At 49.6% G+C, this 18011-nt stretch overlaps 1 protein-coding gene across 1 annotated transcript in view; it reads right to left on the bottom strand.

Moving 5' to 3' along the window:
• Positions 1–2916: 2916 nt before the first annotated feature.
• DDR2 (discoidin domain receptor tyrosine kinase 2) overlaps positions 2917–18011 on the bottom strand; it is an 81872-nt gene continuing 66777 nt past the window's right edge. Inside the window, exons 19-20 of the mRNA XM_061561559.1 lie at positions 13285–13434; positions 2917–6310 (exon numbers count right to left, since the gene is read on the bottom strand). Coding sequence (XP_061417543.1) covers positions 6179–6310; positions 13285–13434 — 282 coding nt within the window. The 3' untranslated portion in view covers positions 2917–6178. The remainder of the gene's footprint in view (positions 6311–13284; positions 13435–18011) is intronic.

The raw sequence follows: 18011 nt of genomic DNA on the forward strand, positions 1-18011 counted from the left end.
ACTCCGTCTCTGCGTGATCTACCAAAACCCTCAACCTACCAGTCGACGGAATACACACGCGCGCGCGCTCGTGTGCGCGTGTATTGTCGCCGCACCCAGCGACATCTGAATGCGGGAGGCTCGCTTAACAGACTGGCTTTGCTGCGCTTGTTTAAAAAATAGGGGTGTCATTTATTCACCCCCACCCCCCCCCCCCCAAAATTCCGCCATCTCCAGAAATTTGATTAATTGCCGTGATTTGGCGGTCGCATTTTATTCGAGACCCCACTCTCTCTCTTTATTTTTATACCGTCTCGTTTGTGCTCACCGTAATATTTGCACCTCGTTTGCACAAATCAAACAACATCGATTCCCACGCGCGCATCATGGAGCCACAAGAGTTGGATGTTAACCGATGCATTGCCGTCGCATCCCCCCCTCCTCCCCTCTACCGATGCATCACTTCCTAGGCAGCGCGATCCATCTCTAGATGCCCCACCGACGTCCAATGGACGCTCGGTTGTAGCGCAGCGCGTGATTTTTTTATTTTACGCGAGCTGGATCGGGTGGAGGTGGAACAATTACGTGCCCCCCCACTCCTTTACATTCGCTCCACACTGGGTTTCTCGTGGGGGGTCACAATTTTTTTTTCAAATTTTATTTTACCAGCGGGCAAGGCCCACTGAGCTATGTAACTGTTTTTTTCAGAAGCGACCTGGTCATCACAAACGATAGCACGACGAAGTGGCTTATCGTCGTGTGGACATTTATAGCAGCCAGATACTCCAAGCGCGTGGTGATGATGATTATAAATGTGGAGGGAAAAACCGGAGGACCCGGAGAAAAATCCACGCGACCACGGCGAGAGAGAGACACGCAAACTCCAAATATACATCAGGCGTCAGCGTCGGGATCGAACCCACGGCCTCCTGTATACCAGGGAGGTAGTTAACATCTCGCCACCATGGCACCAAAGACCGTGTGTATGCGACAAAAGTGAAGAGCGGTGATGCAGTGATTAGCGCACTGCGTTACGAACCCGGCGACCCAAGTTCGATTACTGCTCATGACCAACAGTGACGATTATCTGAACCGGGATTGGGCCTCCCCTAGGGGCGACCCAGCCTCAAATGATTACCTGGTGCAGTGTTTGAACATCAGCACCAGGAAGACAAAGGCGGCCGGGCGTGGTGCTAGCCACCCACCCGTGTATGCCATACCGACATAAATAGGTGCTCGCTAACAGCATTTGCCCCAACAGTCTGTTAAGGGCGACACGGGGGGATTTTTTTTTTGTATTAAACAAAACCGCGACATAATCAATGACCTCAGCTTACAAGGCATCATTGAACATGGAGTGCAAATCACAGCGGCTACGCTGAACAGAGCAATCCAGGCGAGTGTCAATGTCTTGAATATGTGCACTGAGATTTGTGGGAGGCACGAGTAGAATAGAGGCTTTGATATAAAAAAAAAATGTCTCCTCTATCGTTACTCCCCATTACTTCTTTTTGTTTAAGTGGGGCATCTATAAAGTGCCCACCCCTGTCCGGACGTGATGCACAGGGGACTCTAGGGTAGTCCCCCACACCCCCTAGGCACACAGTCGCTGTGCTGCTAGCGGGCTCAACGAGCACAGGAGTAGAATTTCACAGCGCGCGTCTCGAATGCGATCGACTCGTGACTACACAATGCTGGAGGTTGTTTTTTTTTGCCCGTAAAATATTGCGAGTTAAGATTTCACTGAGCGTCGCCTCTCTTTTTAGACGATTGCATAAATACTGTATTGGCACCACGGTGGTGTGCAGACGTGTGCGCGCGTGTGTGCGCGTGTCGTCTTCGCGTGCGTGTGAGATGGCATAGTGGTTCGTGCGCTCTGCACCACGACTCCGGTGATCTGGCTTTCGATTCCTGGGCTGATGCACGTCAGTGGCAATTGGTAACCGAACCTTGACCTTTGGTCTCAATGGCCCATAGGTGCGACTCGGCCTAAAACGAGTAGCCGGTGTGGCGTGTGAACATCAGTGTCGAGGAGACAGTGGCCATGGTCACCAGACGCTCTCTCCCTGTCTTTCTGACGAATACTAGGCTCGCCGCGATATAATTCATTACGATACAATTCGAAATAATATCGATTGTCGTGGTACCGTATCGGGTTTCCCGTAACTGTGTAATGTCATTTTCACATTTGCATCGTAGCGTTGTGCTTTGCTGTAAAACCAGTACGTATGCGATTTAAGTTCAAAAGTTCTTCCGACTGCAGTTCGGTCAACGTAAGCCCGCCCACAATCCTGGCACTGAATCATTGCGGCTCTGCAACCGCGAACGCGACACGTCATCAGTCCCTCGCAAATGATTCAAGCAGCCAAGAAACGACGATGTTGCCACCCCGCCAATTACTCCAAGAAAACTAAAAAAAACATTTCGCAAGGCGCTAGTTTAACGGATAATAGCTACTTATTTACACCTTTATTTATTGAGATTGTAAATTTCATAAATACTTTGTCAGGATGTGACACATTTAAGAAAAGAGTTTAAAAAACAGAAATGATGATCACGATGTTTTTTTGGTTTCTGACACAAAACCGACGACGCGGTTATCGTGGGCCTTACATCGTTACGGCATATCGTAGAAGCGTCACATCGCGGCGACCCAAGTGAATGCACGAGCATCCGAACCGCCTGAGCGATGGGTCTGAAGGGACCTCTCCGTGGTACAGCAGCAGCAGTAGCTGGCCACTCGCAGGAGGCCCGCACGTTGCCACCACATTTGACGTTTCCGATTTATAAGAAATTGGTTTCACCGCTCCCGTAGGGAAGGCTATAATGATCCTTAATGCAGGTGAATTCGGCCTACAAACTCCGCAGTTATTTTTACCTTTGTGAAATTTCACAAAGACCAGTTGTTGCTTCTTGGAGAGAAAACAATATATCAGGTGGTGAGATCATCAGCATGCTCTGCTGACTTCTGATCGCGTGATGTAAACACCTTTCACGTATGATTCATAATTGTTTTTTTTGTTTGGGTCAGATCACGAAAATAAAATGTCTGTCGTAAACCCTCCTCCGCCCAACACAGCCAATTAATGAGGTTGTCACGTGGACATGCGTGCCAATATATTACTGCTTCAGCACAACTGGTGTGTTGGAAAGAAATGCACACACGTTCAACAGCTGACTGGCAAAAACAACCCCCCATCCCTTCGGCGGCTGCGAGGGGCTGGTAACCCCTTAACCTTAAAACTCACTCAACCAAAAACCACGAATAAAAGATCATAATAAGCTTTTGCCGGAAGGCCCAGAGGAGAACTGGTGTTCATGGTGGAGCCAGGACACCGAACCCCCACCGTCGGGGTTCCTCCAGAAACAGCATAACACCACTGCGAGTAGCCACATGGAATGTACGAATGCCTGCTGTCGGGGAGAGGCTGCCGTTTCTCTGTCAGGAGCTGGGACCGGTATCGCCTGGACCTCTGGAATACAGGAGGGCTGGTGGACTAGTTCTGGTTCATCACGAGGGGTGGACAGTCCTGCACTCACGGCAGGAAATAACCACATAAAATGCAGTGGCTCTGCTTATGAGCAAAATAATGGAGTCTGGGAGCAGGGCAGTGAGGTCTGGGAGCTGCAAGTCCCATAGTGTTGTGGACTCACCTCCCCATCAATAGGAGGCGAGAAATAGTGGTGATGGCTTATACTCCCATCGAAAACGAACAGCTGGGGGGATGCAGGTAAGGCTGATGAGTCAAGATGCCTTCTATCACCTCCTGTCACAGGTGCTAGCTAAAGTGGCCCCTCAGATTAGAGTTACCCTGTTGGGTGACATTAATGTCCAAGTGGGTCATGACACCAACACCTGGGCTGGACTGATTGGACGGCATGGGCCACATCAGCTTAATAATAACGGAAGGAGGCTGCTAGACATCTGAGCAGCCCATGGACTTGTAATCACCAACAGGCTTTCCAGCATTGGCACATCTACACATCGCAGATGCACGCCAGGTCCAAGCAATACCACCTGCTGGACTATTTAGCCCAGAAAACAGCACGGAGAAAGGTGGGGATGACCCTGCTGGGGCTGCAGTGCCTCAAATACTGGAAGATGTAGCCACACACTGTGAGTGGCTGGCTGAGGTACCATTTGTTGAGAAATATGAAGAGTAATCCAGAGTCTGAGACCAGGAAAAGTGCCAGGCAGAGATGATCTCCCAAGCGTATTGTTGAGGGAGGGTGGCATTGATCTGCAGACTGGCCTAAATTACATAGTCAAAACTGTCTGGACTCCAGCAAAGGTTCCGCAAGATTTGAAGGATGCCCTGGTGGTCCCCTTCTTTAAGAAGGGGGACCGTATTGATTGCAACAACTACCAAGGGATCTGTCTCCTCTGTGTGCTGGGAAGGGTCCTGGTAAAGATTATTCAATATCGTCTTGCCAGGCACGCTGAGGAGATGCTTGCGGAGCCTCAATGTGTTTTAGGTTCAGGCGGTCCTGCACATATTCATTCTTCTCTGTCTGACTGATACAGCAGATATGTACAGGATTTTACTGGGACCTACATCTCTGCTTTTTTGACCTGACCAAGGCCTATGATACCATCTATATGCTATGGTTCTGGGTTATCCTTCATGTATGTATGTATAACTTATTTTGAGGACCTTCATGATGGTGGGCAGGCCTGGGTAAAGCTGTGTGACCAGCAGTCAGGTCCACTTTAGGGTGTGACAGGGAATGTCCTCTGGCTGTTACATTATTTAACATATTTTTGCAACCACGTAGTTTGAGAAGCTTTCCATCGTTATACCAGAGGAAGTTCCATCTGGTAATATACAATAGTATGCTCATCAATGTCTGGGTGTGGTCAAGAGATGGCTCCCATTTGGTCAACCATGTTATGTATGAACTGGTGATTGCTGCTCACTCTGAGAAGTTGTAGACTCTGCTGAACCTAGAGCGAGTCACTAAGAGCTGGGGCAGTTGTGGAGAGAGTGGAAAAGTTTCTATACCTGGTCAGTGTGCTTATAACCAGCACTGGTTTGGAACCAGAGGTCTCGTTTAAAATCAGTCTAGCGGCATTATCTTTCATCAGCTGCGTAATGCTGTGCAGAAGCCCCCTGGTCTGTCGCTCCACACGAAGCTTCTGGTCTTCTCAGGCTACAGTTATGCTCTCCCTTCTCCATGCGTGTGCAACGTGGAACCCTCCAAAGGAACATCTGCGCTGGTTTGACACATTCAGGCTGGCCTGCCTATGATCCATCCTGGGTTTAACCAGACTGGATTGTGTGAGCAAACAGATCCCATCGGTAAGCTACTCCAACAAGCGAGGCTGCGTTGGCTGGGTCATGTAGCCCGAATGCCCAGCCACCTTATGCACAAGCAGATTATATTTGGTCAAATAGATGGGACTAAATGGGCACGGCACAGGCTAGAGAAGATAGAGAAGAGATGGACTGATGTGGTACAGAAAGATGTGGAGCTGATTGGACTTGCCGATGACTGGTACCAGCAGTGTCAAGATTGCCCTCTGTGGAGGAGGCACATGATGGAAGCTGCTGGGGAGTTATAGGCAGTCACCCTCCAACGACAACGGAGGCTGGAAGAGCGACGCTCACAACGAGTGGAGCGCCGGGCGGCTAAAACGCAGCAAGTTTGGCACAGTGGAGAGCACAGCTGATGCATCTGCCAGTCATTTCAATCAACCCAAGGCACCTGTATCTGTCCCATGACCTCCTGCCAACGAACCTTTGACACTTCACGTGGCCTCAATGTGCACAAGCACCATGGTAACGTCACCGCCACTCAGTGGTGAACGGCAATTTTTGCTTTCGTTGTAGTGTGACAGTGTGTGTGAGTGTGACTGTGTGAGTGGGGAGCGGTAGTGCAGCGGTTAGCGCACTGCACTATGAACCCCCCCGTTCCGAGTTCGATTCCCGTTCATGACCAACACCAGTGACGATTATTTGAACTGGTCCTGGGCCTCCCCTAGGTCGACTCGGCCTCAAATGAGCACTGGGGAGACAAAGGCGGCCGGGCGCGGTGTTGGCCACCCACCCCCTTTGTGCGCCGTGCCGTCCTTCATAGGTGCTCGCCAACAGCACTCGCCCCGACAGTCTGTCCAGGCTGTACGGGGGAAATCTTTCGTCTTTGTTCCGTCTTTGTGTTGATTGTGACTGCGCGAGTGACCATGCGCGCTTGCGCGTGCCTACGGCTGGAGGGCGCGTAGCACGTTGTGCAGCTGCGGGAAGGAGGGCCGGGCGCGCGAGTCCCGTCTCCAGCACGCGCACATCAGCTCGTACAGCGGCTCAGGGCACAGGGCCGGTCTGGGCAGCACCGTCTGGGCGGTGAGAGGGGTGGGTTCGGGGGGGGAGCACACAAAGGCACAACACGTATAGCCTTAACAATATGGTGGGGCGAGTGCTGTTAGCGAGCACCTATGAAGGCCGGCACGGCGCACGAGGTGGTTTGGTTGTCAGCACCACGCCCGGCCGCCTTTGTCTCCCCAGTGGCGATGTTTATACACCGCACCAGCTACTCTTTTGAGTCAACACTTACTCTTTTGAGTCAACACTTACACAAGCACATGAGCACGCACACATGCATCAATATGGATACACAATAACGCACACAGCATTAACATGGGGTAGTATTCATTCAACAGTGGGCACAGAATGGCTTACGGTGACGACTTAATTGCAATTAAGTCCAGCCGCTTCAGCGTGGGGAAAAACATTCATCCAGTCGTCGATCAAGACTAGCTTCCTCTGACGAGAAAACCAAAGCTCATCACACACGGGCATGCCGCTTCATCAGAATCAAAAAAACATTTTGGTGACGCTGCGTTTGGCAGTGGTGCACAAGCACAAATAACAACGTGCTGTGAAGAAGGGGCATTGCCTCGAAACGTTGCCTGTAATATATTTATCAAGGCCACCAGTTAAATTTCGATTTAAAGCTTTCGTGACTGCAGGGATTCATCTTCTTGGTTCTTTCGGTAAAGTCACGTAGAAGGGAAGTAATAAAATAATAAAAATAAAACATAATAAAACAATTCTCACGACGTTTCGGCCACAACGCAAGCAGCCGTCCTCAGGTGAAAACCAGGTCCGTCGAGGCGACAGAGTCTGAATGAAACAGCACACGGGCTTGGAGCATATATATAAGCTGGGCGCATTGACAAAGGAATTTGCATATCAACAGGAATTTAGCATATTTATGGGAAATGCAGGAATGTAATTAGTACTGCATATGCATGTGCATTATGCAGGATTAACAGCATCAAAGGGAGCTGTAGTTACTGCTGCTGCAGTAGTTGCTGCTGCTGCTGCAGTTTCTGCTGCTGCTGCAGTTGCTGCTGCTGCTGCAGTTGCTGCTGCTGCTGCACTTGCTGCTGCTGCTGCACTTGCTGCTGCTGCTGCACTTGCTGCTGCTGCACTTGCTGCTGCTGCTGCAGTTGCTGCCTTATCCATTTTAATATAACACTATGTATTATTCTACCCACCCTAATGTGTATCATACTGCTATATGTTTACTGTACAATTACGACACCATACATTACTCTGCACACTGCACCATGCCAGTGAGTGGAACGCGGTCTGAAAGTCACCGTTAACGTGAACACAATCAGTTAAGATCCGAAATGGTTTATTACGTCCTTCCAATGATTGCTAAGCCAGAATCCATCTTCTCGGTTGAAATTGTCTCTGTGTTTGTATATGTGGATCGCCTCATGAACGAATCTCTCATGATAGCCAGATGGCTTGCAGAGAACCTCTGTCTTGGAGAAGTCAATGTCATGTGAGCCCACTGAATTGTAACAGTGATCTGCCACGGCTGAGGTGTTTGTCCTACCGTGTTTCAGGTCTGCCTTATGTTCACGGATGCGGTCCGAGACATGTCGTTTGGTTTCTCCAATGTAACTGCTACCACAGAGGCAACTTAGTTTGTAGACGCCAGGGTACTGTATGTCTGGAACCACATCTTTTACAGACGGGACCAGATCACGGATTTTATGTACTGTGTTGAATCGGACCTGGATCTTGTGTTTAATCAGGATTTTGGAGATCTTTTTTGTGACCCCAGCAATGTAGGGTAAGGTGATGGTCTTGAAAGGCTCCTCAACAGGATCCTTCTTGATGGTTGGAGTGATGGCTTTGCGGATTGTGTAGTCGGAGTAACCATTAGCCTTAAGAGCTTGGCGTACGTGTTTGAGTTCACTGGAAATGTGTTCATGGTCGGAGATGCATTGGGCTCTATGATATAGAGTCTTGATGAGGGAATTCTTCTGGGATGGATGGTGGTGGGAATCCGGTTTTAGATAAGCATCCGTGTGGGTGGCTTTCCTGTAGACAGAGTGGCTCATTGAACCATCAGGTCTCCTTTTGATTAGGACATCCAAAAAGGGTAGCTTGCCATCATTTTCGACTTCCATGGTGAATCTGATGGCTGGGTGTATGGAATTGATGTGGTCGAGAAATTGGTCTAGAGCAGGCCGGCCATGTGGCCAGATGACAAAAGTGTCGTCTACGTACCTCTTCCATAAGGTCGGGCGTAGGGTGGCAGTCTGGATGGCGTCCGTCTCAAATTTCTCCATGAAGATGTTGGCTACAACCGGAGATAGGGGGGAGCCCATTGGGGTGCCCTCAATTTGCTTGTAGAAGGTTCCATTCCAGGTGAAGTATGTATTGGTTAAGCAGTGTCTCACCAGGGGGGGTACCCCAGCATTCAGTCCTTGATGAACCAAGTCTTCAATGATTGCGATGGTGTCAGGCACAGGCACCTTGGTGAACAAGGAAACCACATCAAAACTGACAAGCAGGTCGTCTGGGGACAGGGCAATCCCCTTGATTGTCGATACCAGGTCAGTAGAGTTTAGTACTGCAGAGGTGGTTTTTCCAGTGAAAGGCCGTAGGATTTCGGACAAAAAACGAGCCAGTTTGTAAGTGGGGGAGTTGATAGTAGAGACAATGGGACGAAGAGGTGTATCTTCTTTATGTATCTTTGGCAAGCCGTACAATCTTGGTGGCCTGGCTGCAGAAGGTTTCAACGAGAACTGTTTGGTCTGATCAATTAATGCGGTTGAAGCAGAAATGATGTTGTTGGTTTTGGAGACGAGGCTGTTGGTGGGGTCTCTTTTTAAAAAGCCTCGTCTCCAAAACCAACAACATCATTTCTGCTTCAACCGCATTAATTGATCAGACCAAACAGTTCTCGTTGAAACCTTCTGCAGCCAGGCCACCAAGATTGTACGGCTTGCCAAAGATACATAAAGAAGATACACCTCTTCGTCCCATTGTCTCTACTATCAACTCCCCCACTTACAAACTGGCTCGTTTTTTGTCCGAAATCCTACGGCCTTTCACTGGAAAAACCACCTCTGCAGTACTAAACTCTACTGACCTGGTATCGACAATCAAGGGGATTGCCCTGTCCCCAGACGACCTGCTTGTCAGTTTTGATGTGGTTTCCTTGTTCACCAAGGTGCCTGTGCCTGACACCATCGCAATCATTGAAGACTTGGTTCATCAAGGACTGAATGCTGGGGTACCCCCCCTGGTGAGACACTGCTTAACCAATACATACTTCACCTGGAATGGAACCTTCTACAAGCAAATTGAGGGCACCCCAATGGGCTCCCCCCTATCTCCGATTGTAGCCAACATCTTCATGGAGAAATTTGAGACGGACGCCATCCAGACTGCCACTCTACGCCCGACCTTATGGAAGAGGTACGTAGACGACACTTTTGTCATCTGGCCACATGGCCGGCCTGCTCTAGACCAATTTCTCGACCACATCAATTCCATACACCCAGCCATCAGATTCACCATGGAAGTCGAAAATGATGGCAAGCTACCCTTTTTGGATGTCCTAATCAAAAGGAGACCTGATGGTTCAATGAGCCACTCTGTCTACAGGAAAGCCACCCACACGGATGCTTATCTAAAACCGGATTCCCACCACCATCCATCCCAGAAGAATTCCCTCATCAAGACTCTATATCATAGAGCCCAATGCATCTCCGACCATGAACACATTTCCAGTGAACTCAAACACGTACGCCAAGCTCTTAAGGCTAATGGTTACTCCGACTACACAATCCGCAAAGCCATCACTCCAACCATCAAGAAGGATCCTGTTGAGGAGCCTTTCAAGACCATCACCTTACCCTACATTGCTGGGGTCACAAAAAAGATCTCCAAAATCCTGATTAAACACAAGATCCAGGTCCGATTCAACACAGTACATAAAATCCGTGATCTGGTCCCGTCTGTAAAAGATGTGGTTCCAGACATACAGTACCCTGGCGTCTACAAACTAAGTTGCCTCTGTGGTAGCAGTTACATTGGAGAAACCAAACGACATGTCTCGGACCGCATCCGTGAACATAAGGCAGACCTGAAACACGGTAGGACAAACACCTCAGCCGTGGCAGATCACTGTTACAATTCAGTGGGCTCACATGACATTGACTTCTCCAAGACAGAGGTTCTCTGCAAGCCATCTGGCTATCATGAGAGATTCGTTCATGAGGCGATCCACATATACAAACACAGAGACAATTTCAACCGAGAAGATGGATTCTGGCTTAGCAATCATTGGAAGGACGTAATAAACCATTTCGGATCTTAACTGATTGTGTTCACGTTAACGGTGACTTTCAGACCGCGTTCCACTCACTGGCATGGTGCAGTGTGCAGAGTAATGTATGGTGTCGTAATTGTACAGTAAACATATAGCAGTATGATACACATTAGGGTGGGTAGAATAATACATAGTGTTATATTAAAATGGATAAGGCAGCAACTGCAGCAGCAGCAGCAAGTGCAGCAGCAGCAGCAAGTGCAGCAGCAGCAGCAAGTGCAGCAGCAGCAGCAACTGCAGCAGCAGCAGCAACTGCAGCAGCAGCAGAAACTGCAGCAGCAGCAGCAACTACTGCAGCAGCAGTAACTACAGCTCCCTTTGATGCTGTTAATCCTGCATAATGCACATGCATATGCAGTACTAATTACATTCCTGCATTTCCCATAAATATGCTAAATTCCTGTTGATATGCAAATTCCTTTGTCAATGCGCCCAGCTTATATATATGCTCCAAGCCCGTGTGCTGTTTCATTCAGACTCTGTCGCCTCGACGGACCTGGTTTTCACCTGAGGACGGCTGCTTGCGTTGTGGCCGAAACGTCGTGAGAATTGTTTTATTATGTTTTATTTTTATTATTTTATTACTTCCCTTCTACGTGACTTTACCGAAAGAACCAAGAAGGCCACCAGTGTCACTGACAAACGTGTGGTCGAGTTATTGTGTTTCATCGGAGACCATTAGTCAAAGATGGCCCTGGTGCTGTCTCGCTGATCACTCGTAAACACAACCAAAGACAAAGATCCCCCATGTAGCCTTAACAGACTGTTGGGGCAAGTGCTGTTAGCAAGTAGCAATAACGAAGGCTGGCACGCCACACAAGGAGGTGGGTGGCCAACACCACACCCGGCCGCCTTTGTCTCCCGAGTGGCAATGTTTACACACCGCACCAGGTGCTCATTTGCGGCCGAGTCGACCTAGGGGAGGCGCACGATCGGTTCGGATAATCATCACTGGCTTTGGCCAATTCGCACTTGGGTCACCAGGTTCGTCGCGCAGTGGCGCTAACCACTGCGCTACCACTCCCCACTGGTAAACACAAAAACATGCACGCACACAGACACGCGCGCGATATCAACGCAGCCGTCACGCCCTCCCGTAGCACTCGCTCGAGCTGTCGAGCCGGGGTGGGCAGGACAGCAGGGAGTGGCCGTCACCTCTCACGCGGTCATAGCAGACACCTGCCGAGCATGCCTGTCACACAGGTCTGAGCGAACAACTCAGCTGGGACAATGGCAAAGGTGTTTTCATTTTCGTGAAGCTCGCCGAGGAGGAATGCGGCTGTAGTGAGGTGGTTCCTCACGAAATTCCAGGCCCTTCTCGACTGGGGCACCCCCTGCTGCTACCTCTGCTGGTGCTGCTGTGGCTGTGAGTGGAATATTTGTTTGTATTTTTGCGAAGCTTCTCGTTTAAGTTCTAAATATGTTTTCTTTATAAAGGTTGTAAAAGTATGCTTGCACGGAAAACACCGCGGGGTCTAAATGTGGTGGTGGGCGAGAGATTCACTCGCGATCGCAAGGCCGCGCGCGTTGAAATCCCCCTTTTTGCTCTGGGGTCAATACTAATTCAGAACCTTGTATTGGTGGTCAAACTACCTACGGACAGACTGGCACCCACCATGCTAATGTGGAATTTCCGCCACTGGCTCAGGGAGCTCACCATTTGCTCATTTGAGCAAATAGTGACCCTTCACTTTAAACTTTATTTTTTGTCGTACAGAAGGTTTTTACATTTCATTCATGTTTGAGTTCGTGGCAATACGTGTTCAGTCACAGCCACGCTTAATGCTGGAGATTGGTGAACGCGGGGGGGGGGGGGATGTATGGCATATTTTACGTTTATGCAGCTCGCTTGAATTTTCACGATGACAAATTTGCTTCTTCGACCCTCTGCTTGCATGACCCCTGGTTCCGCCAGGAAGCGGCCACTCGTCGTGTTTTGACATGCGTTCGCGCGCGTGCGACGATGCGTCGAATCGCGCTTATCTGAATCGCTTGTTTTCACGTCGCGTATGTCAATTCTTTTTTTATCGTAAACCCTGTGGCCGTAATGTAAACAAATGAACGAATTAATTCTCAAACAGAATTTGGATTCCTGAATTGGGATAATTTATAGGATCGTGCGGGCAGAGATCCCCTGCATAGCCTACACAGGGTGTTGGGAAAAGTGCTGTTAGCGAGCACCTGTGAAGGCTGGTATGGCATCAGTTTCAGTTTAATTTATTTCGTATAGCCCTGTGAGCCATTCGGCTCTTGAATCGGGTGCAACGGCAACAAACAAAAAACTAAAACATGAACAAGAAAACATCTTACAGTGACTATGTGACAACAACAGTCGCCATTCACCACTAAGTGGCAGTGACATCCCCATGGCGTTTGTGCCAGGCTAGGTGCACTTTAAGGCCACGTGAAGTGTCAAACCCCCACTCGCAGGGAGTCACGGGACAGACCCAGGTGGTGCCACGGGTTGACTGAGTGAAACGACCTGCCTATGCACTACCTACTGTGCCAACTCGCTGCATTTTAGCCCCCCGGCGCTCCGCTCTTGGTTGTTGTGAGCATCGCTCCTCCCGTAGCCCTCCGTTGTCGCTGGAGAGCGACTGCCTCCAACTGCCCAGCGGCGTCCTTCACGAGCCTCGCACAAGTCCGCACGCTCGTGCCGCCGCTTACCTGTCGGCCCTGGTCCCTGAAGAACTCGCCCGTGTTCTCGATGACCTGCTCGTCGGTGAGCGCCCCGTATGGCTGCTCCCTGCACAGTGTGAGCATCTCCCACAGCGTCACGCCGAACGCCCACACGTCGGACGCAGGCGTGAACTTCCCCTGTTGGCCGACAGAGACGGAACACAGACTCTGTAGGGTGCCTGTCACGGATCTGGCTACTGCCACTCTCATCGTCGATCCGTCACCTATTCGTCTCTCTGATACTGCTACCATCACTGCCACTGTTGTTGTATCCCACCGCTGATCTGTTTCCTCCTCATCGCTATGTTTATATTTTACCAGGTAAGACCCACTCAGCCATATAGCTCTTTTTCAGAAGCGACCTGGCCACAAATGAAAGCTCAACAAGGTGGCTTATCATGTGGAAATTTATAGCAGCCAAACAATCTAAATGCAGGTTTCTAAATGCGGAGGGATAAACCGGAGAAAAATCCACGCAACCATGGGGAGAACACGCAAACTCCAAATATACAGGCGTCAGAGTCGGGATCGAACCCACGACCTCCTGTATACGCGGCGAGGTGGTTAACATCTGGCACCGCGGTGCCCCACCACCCCCCCCCACCCCTTGCCACTTGGGTTCACAGCGCAAATGTTTGATCGGTGCCAAAACACAGCGTTCACATTTCATGGCCTAGGGCCAGGAGGAATGTCATAAATATCGCCTTTCTCATAACGCGTAGACAATCGCTGACCGTCCGCAAATATTTACACAAGTCGAAGAGTCACGCGAGGCACGGAGACGTCATCGATCGCCGCATTTCTAAATGCGGTGCCCTGCAGGCTGTCCTAGCGCGGCGTCATAACAAGCCCGGTTTGTTGCAAGAAGCTGATCTAAAAATCACAATTCAATGCTATCGATTCCCGGTTGCACTTTACGTACAAATAAAAACGCATCACCTTTGTTGTGAACACCGCCTCGCGGTGAGCCAACGCTTGGGGGCATCGCTGTGATTTCTTGCGTGCCAGTCTAATGGCTCTGAAGCAGTTAATTGACTACACACTGCTCAAATTGCGAGCATATTACACATGCTTCTGTGCATTAAGCTTCTCACAACAAAGCCAGTGTTAATGAACAAAATTTAATATATTTTTTAATGCTTATACACCCCTGCTTATGCACTTTGTACAGTACTTTATTAATTATAATCACAGGTGAGAGCCGGTTCAGATTCAATCGCCATTTGACAAATGAATGGCTTGCCCTCGAGTCCAATAGTAATTTTGTATTTTAAAATGTAAGCTCGGTTTCGGTGATTCGACCAGTAACACCGAATCTATGAGAGTATTCCCTCGTTCTTCACTAACTTGCTATCCGTGATTTTGGCTATCCGCGAATTGCGCCTCGAACTCTACATGACTGCACTGAGAGAAAGTGATGAGATAAAATCACGAGATAAAGTGATGACGCATAGAATCATAATTTAAGTTAAGTTCATTTGTAAACAATGTTTTTATACTTCAATGTATTTTTTTATTTCCTTTATGTTCATTATAAGCGATTATTTTTGTTACGATCATTTTCGTGTGTTTAATAGCTTTTTGTATGCATGTACTAATTTAAGGTAACTAATTCAAAAGATATACGTTTTCTTAGGCCAATATCATTATCCGCCAAATTTGCTATTCACAAGCATCTCCGGAACGTATCCCTCGTGATTAATAACAAGGCAATACTGCACTTGAAAGAAAACATATTTCATCGTATCGGCATTACGTATCGGCATTACGCATCGAATAGTTTTCTTCAGCAATTCTGCCATTATCACCATCAACACCGCCTTAGAACAGTGCAATGGCCCATGAACAAAGTCTCCCAGAATGCACCCGATCTCATCAGATGTCGGAAACTAAGCAGGGGTTGAGCCTGGTCAGTGCTTGGATGGGCGACCACCACGAGTGAAACACGTGTTGTGCAGGAGGCTGCTATGCGAGTACATTTACTGGACATCTATGAAAAAGAGCTTCATAGCCCATCAGATTCCTCCAGTCTAAATAAAGATCACGATTCTGATACATTGCCAGCAGATGTCTGCACTATGCTCCCCTCACTTTCAACCAAAACCCGCATTGACCTATGGGGTGAAGTATAGTCAGATAACTCCCGTGACCCACACAGCATGGGAGGATGGGCAACTACCGTGCGCAATCAACAATGCTATCAGGCTGCTCTCAGTACTACGTGATGGTCAGCGCAGGCCAGTGCTGCATGGTCCGTTGTTGTACTGTACTTTGACGCTCCCGTGTCTATGCTACCCGCCTGCACCGAGCCGCGGTGACCAGCATGGTGAAGTTTGGTCGAATAACCACCACGACCCACGTTGGGGATCGAGGCTTTCATGAAACAGTGGATTTACTAAAGAGCTGTACACGTATGTACATACTGACAAACCAGGGGAATATAAAGCCGCTCATATCAAATGTGTGCCCTATATTGAAACTGATCCAAAACAAATGATTGTCGGAAGATCCGATGTTCAGCTTGTTTCTCAGACTAATCCGAAAACATGACACCGCAGGAGGTGACATCACTTCCCTAACGCCACGTCCGTGCTCTTCCCACCGAGAGCGGTGTTCGCGTGACACCGCTTTTGAAAGCACGGAATATAATAAGAATTTCACCCTGTAATGCACCGCGGCCTGCGCCCGCTCTCGTAGAGAGAGAATGGCTCGAGAGGCGCGAGGAGGAACCACAGACAGGCGGGGAGGCAGCAGCCACGCGGTGAGTGGGGCACCCAAAAGATTGCCCAAGCTCTGCAGTCCTCGATATATAAAGGTGTTAGGGGCCAATTTGTGAGCGTTTTACATGTGGGGGGGGGGGGGGGGGGGGGGAAACCAGAGCACCTCCAGAAAACCCACGCATGTGAGGGGGAGATGCTCGATCCCATACAGACGGAACTGGTGGAGTCCACATTTCTGCTGTACCGCTGTCTCCTGGCGAGCTAGGGGTATAGTGTTGTGTATGTACCCCCTTTTTATTTTTTTTAATATTATTTTTTTTAAGGCTTATTCTGCCATCATATATAATATTGTTTTTTTAATAGACACGGGGCCACGTGGGAACGAACACGCCCCCACACTTCCACAGAGGCCCCCACACTTCCACAGATGCGCGCATACCTCATTTCAAAGGAAAGAGGACATGACAGGGGGGGCAATAAGGTAATAAAAAAAAAAACTCCCCTAAATTCACACAAGAGGAACAAGGGAGGGGGGGAATTGCAGGCGGGGGGTTGCAGAACCAGGAGACACGGAGGAAGAGATAATTATATTCTGAACAAAGATAAGCCGGGATATCAGATTAAATAATCACAAGAAGTCAAATAATAAGTACGGAATTAAAGTAGAAGAGGAATCAAGGGCGGAGAAGGCTCTCAAAATTAACCAAACACAACACCCATGGGAAGCGAGCAACACGGCCGCCTTTGTCTTTCCGAGAGGATCTCCACACACAGGCACCAAGCTAGGAAATGACACCCATAAAAGGGGCAATGGCTCAAAGGAAATAAACACGTCTTCGAATAAATAAGCGCATGCGCCGGGTGCTCCCACCGTGGAAACAACCGCCTTTGTCTCCCCACAACACGGACAAACACGCACGCGAAACACACGGACGGACACACACACGGACGCAGATGGTTCAGCCCACAGGAAGGTTTTATGACACAGCCTTTGAACAACTCGGGAAGCCGAGTGGAAGTTTCCGATATAAACCGAAGGAAAATCCATACAAAGCATATCATCCGGGCTTTGGCTCCAACGCAGATCGACAGGGGCTCTGGCCCCCATCACATATCGTCCGGGCTTCGGCTCCAACACAAGATATCATCCGGGCTACGAGCCCATCTTCGGCTCCACCACAGATCTTCACGAGCTCCGGCCTACATCTCATCTCGTCTCCGGGCTAAGGCCCCACCAGAGTTCTCCAGGGCGACAACCATCTCTCCTCGTCGCCGCCAACGAAGAAGCTCCTGTCATTCAGAATGACGAGGTTTGCGGAGTAGCGACGCGTAGCTACAAGCCGAGGTCTGCACCACCTGAGAGGAATCGCTACCCTGAGTCGCAGAGCTGCGAGTGAAGCCAACAAAGACGCCAACGTCCACCCTGCCACGAACGAAGCATCGCTCCTCGTCAGAGTGACGACCAGCGAACAACCCGCAGGAAAGGCGGAGATCGCTGAACGAGCGCTGACCGTGCGCCACCTTGCGCCACCGTGCGCCACCTTGCGCCTCCGTGCGCCACCGCGCGCCATCGAGCGACAACGAGCGACACCTTGCGCCACCGAGCAACACCGAGCGACACGAGCGACCGAGCATCTTCAAGGACAGCATCGTGCCAACTCGTCATCTAGCAGTAGAAAGAGAGAGCGCACGAGCAGCACCAAGCCCCCGGAACCATCAAGCGCCAAGCAAGCAAGTTTCTTCAAGGAACATCGTGCCAACGCTGCTCAATCCAGCAGTGGAGAGAGAGAGAGAGAGCAAAAGCCGAGCGACACGCCGAGCGAGGGAGCAGCAGCAGCTGTTCGTATCCTCCCACACCACACAAGCTAACGACACAATTAATATTACGAGAGGACAACGCACACACAGCACGCACACGAATAAGACTTTCAAAAAGTGATCTTTGCGTTTCAAAAAGGGTTGCCATTTCGAGGTGGTGCGTTCAATATCAACTGA

Source organism: Lethenteron reissneri, chromosome 27 (genome assembly GCF_015708825.2).
Source record: "Lethenteron reissneri isolate LAM-NWPU_2019-01 chromosome 27, ASM1570882v1, whole genome shotgun sequence".
In the NCBI taxonomy this organism is placed as follows: domain Eukaryota; kingdom Metazoa; phylum Chordata; class Hyperoartia; order Petromyzontiformes; family Petromyzontidae; genus Lethenteron; species Lethenteron reissneri.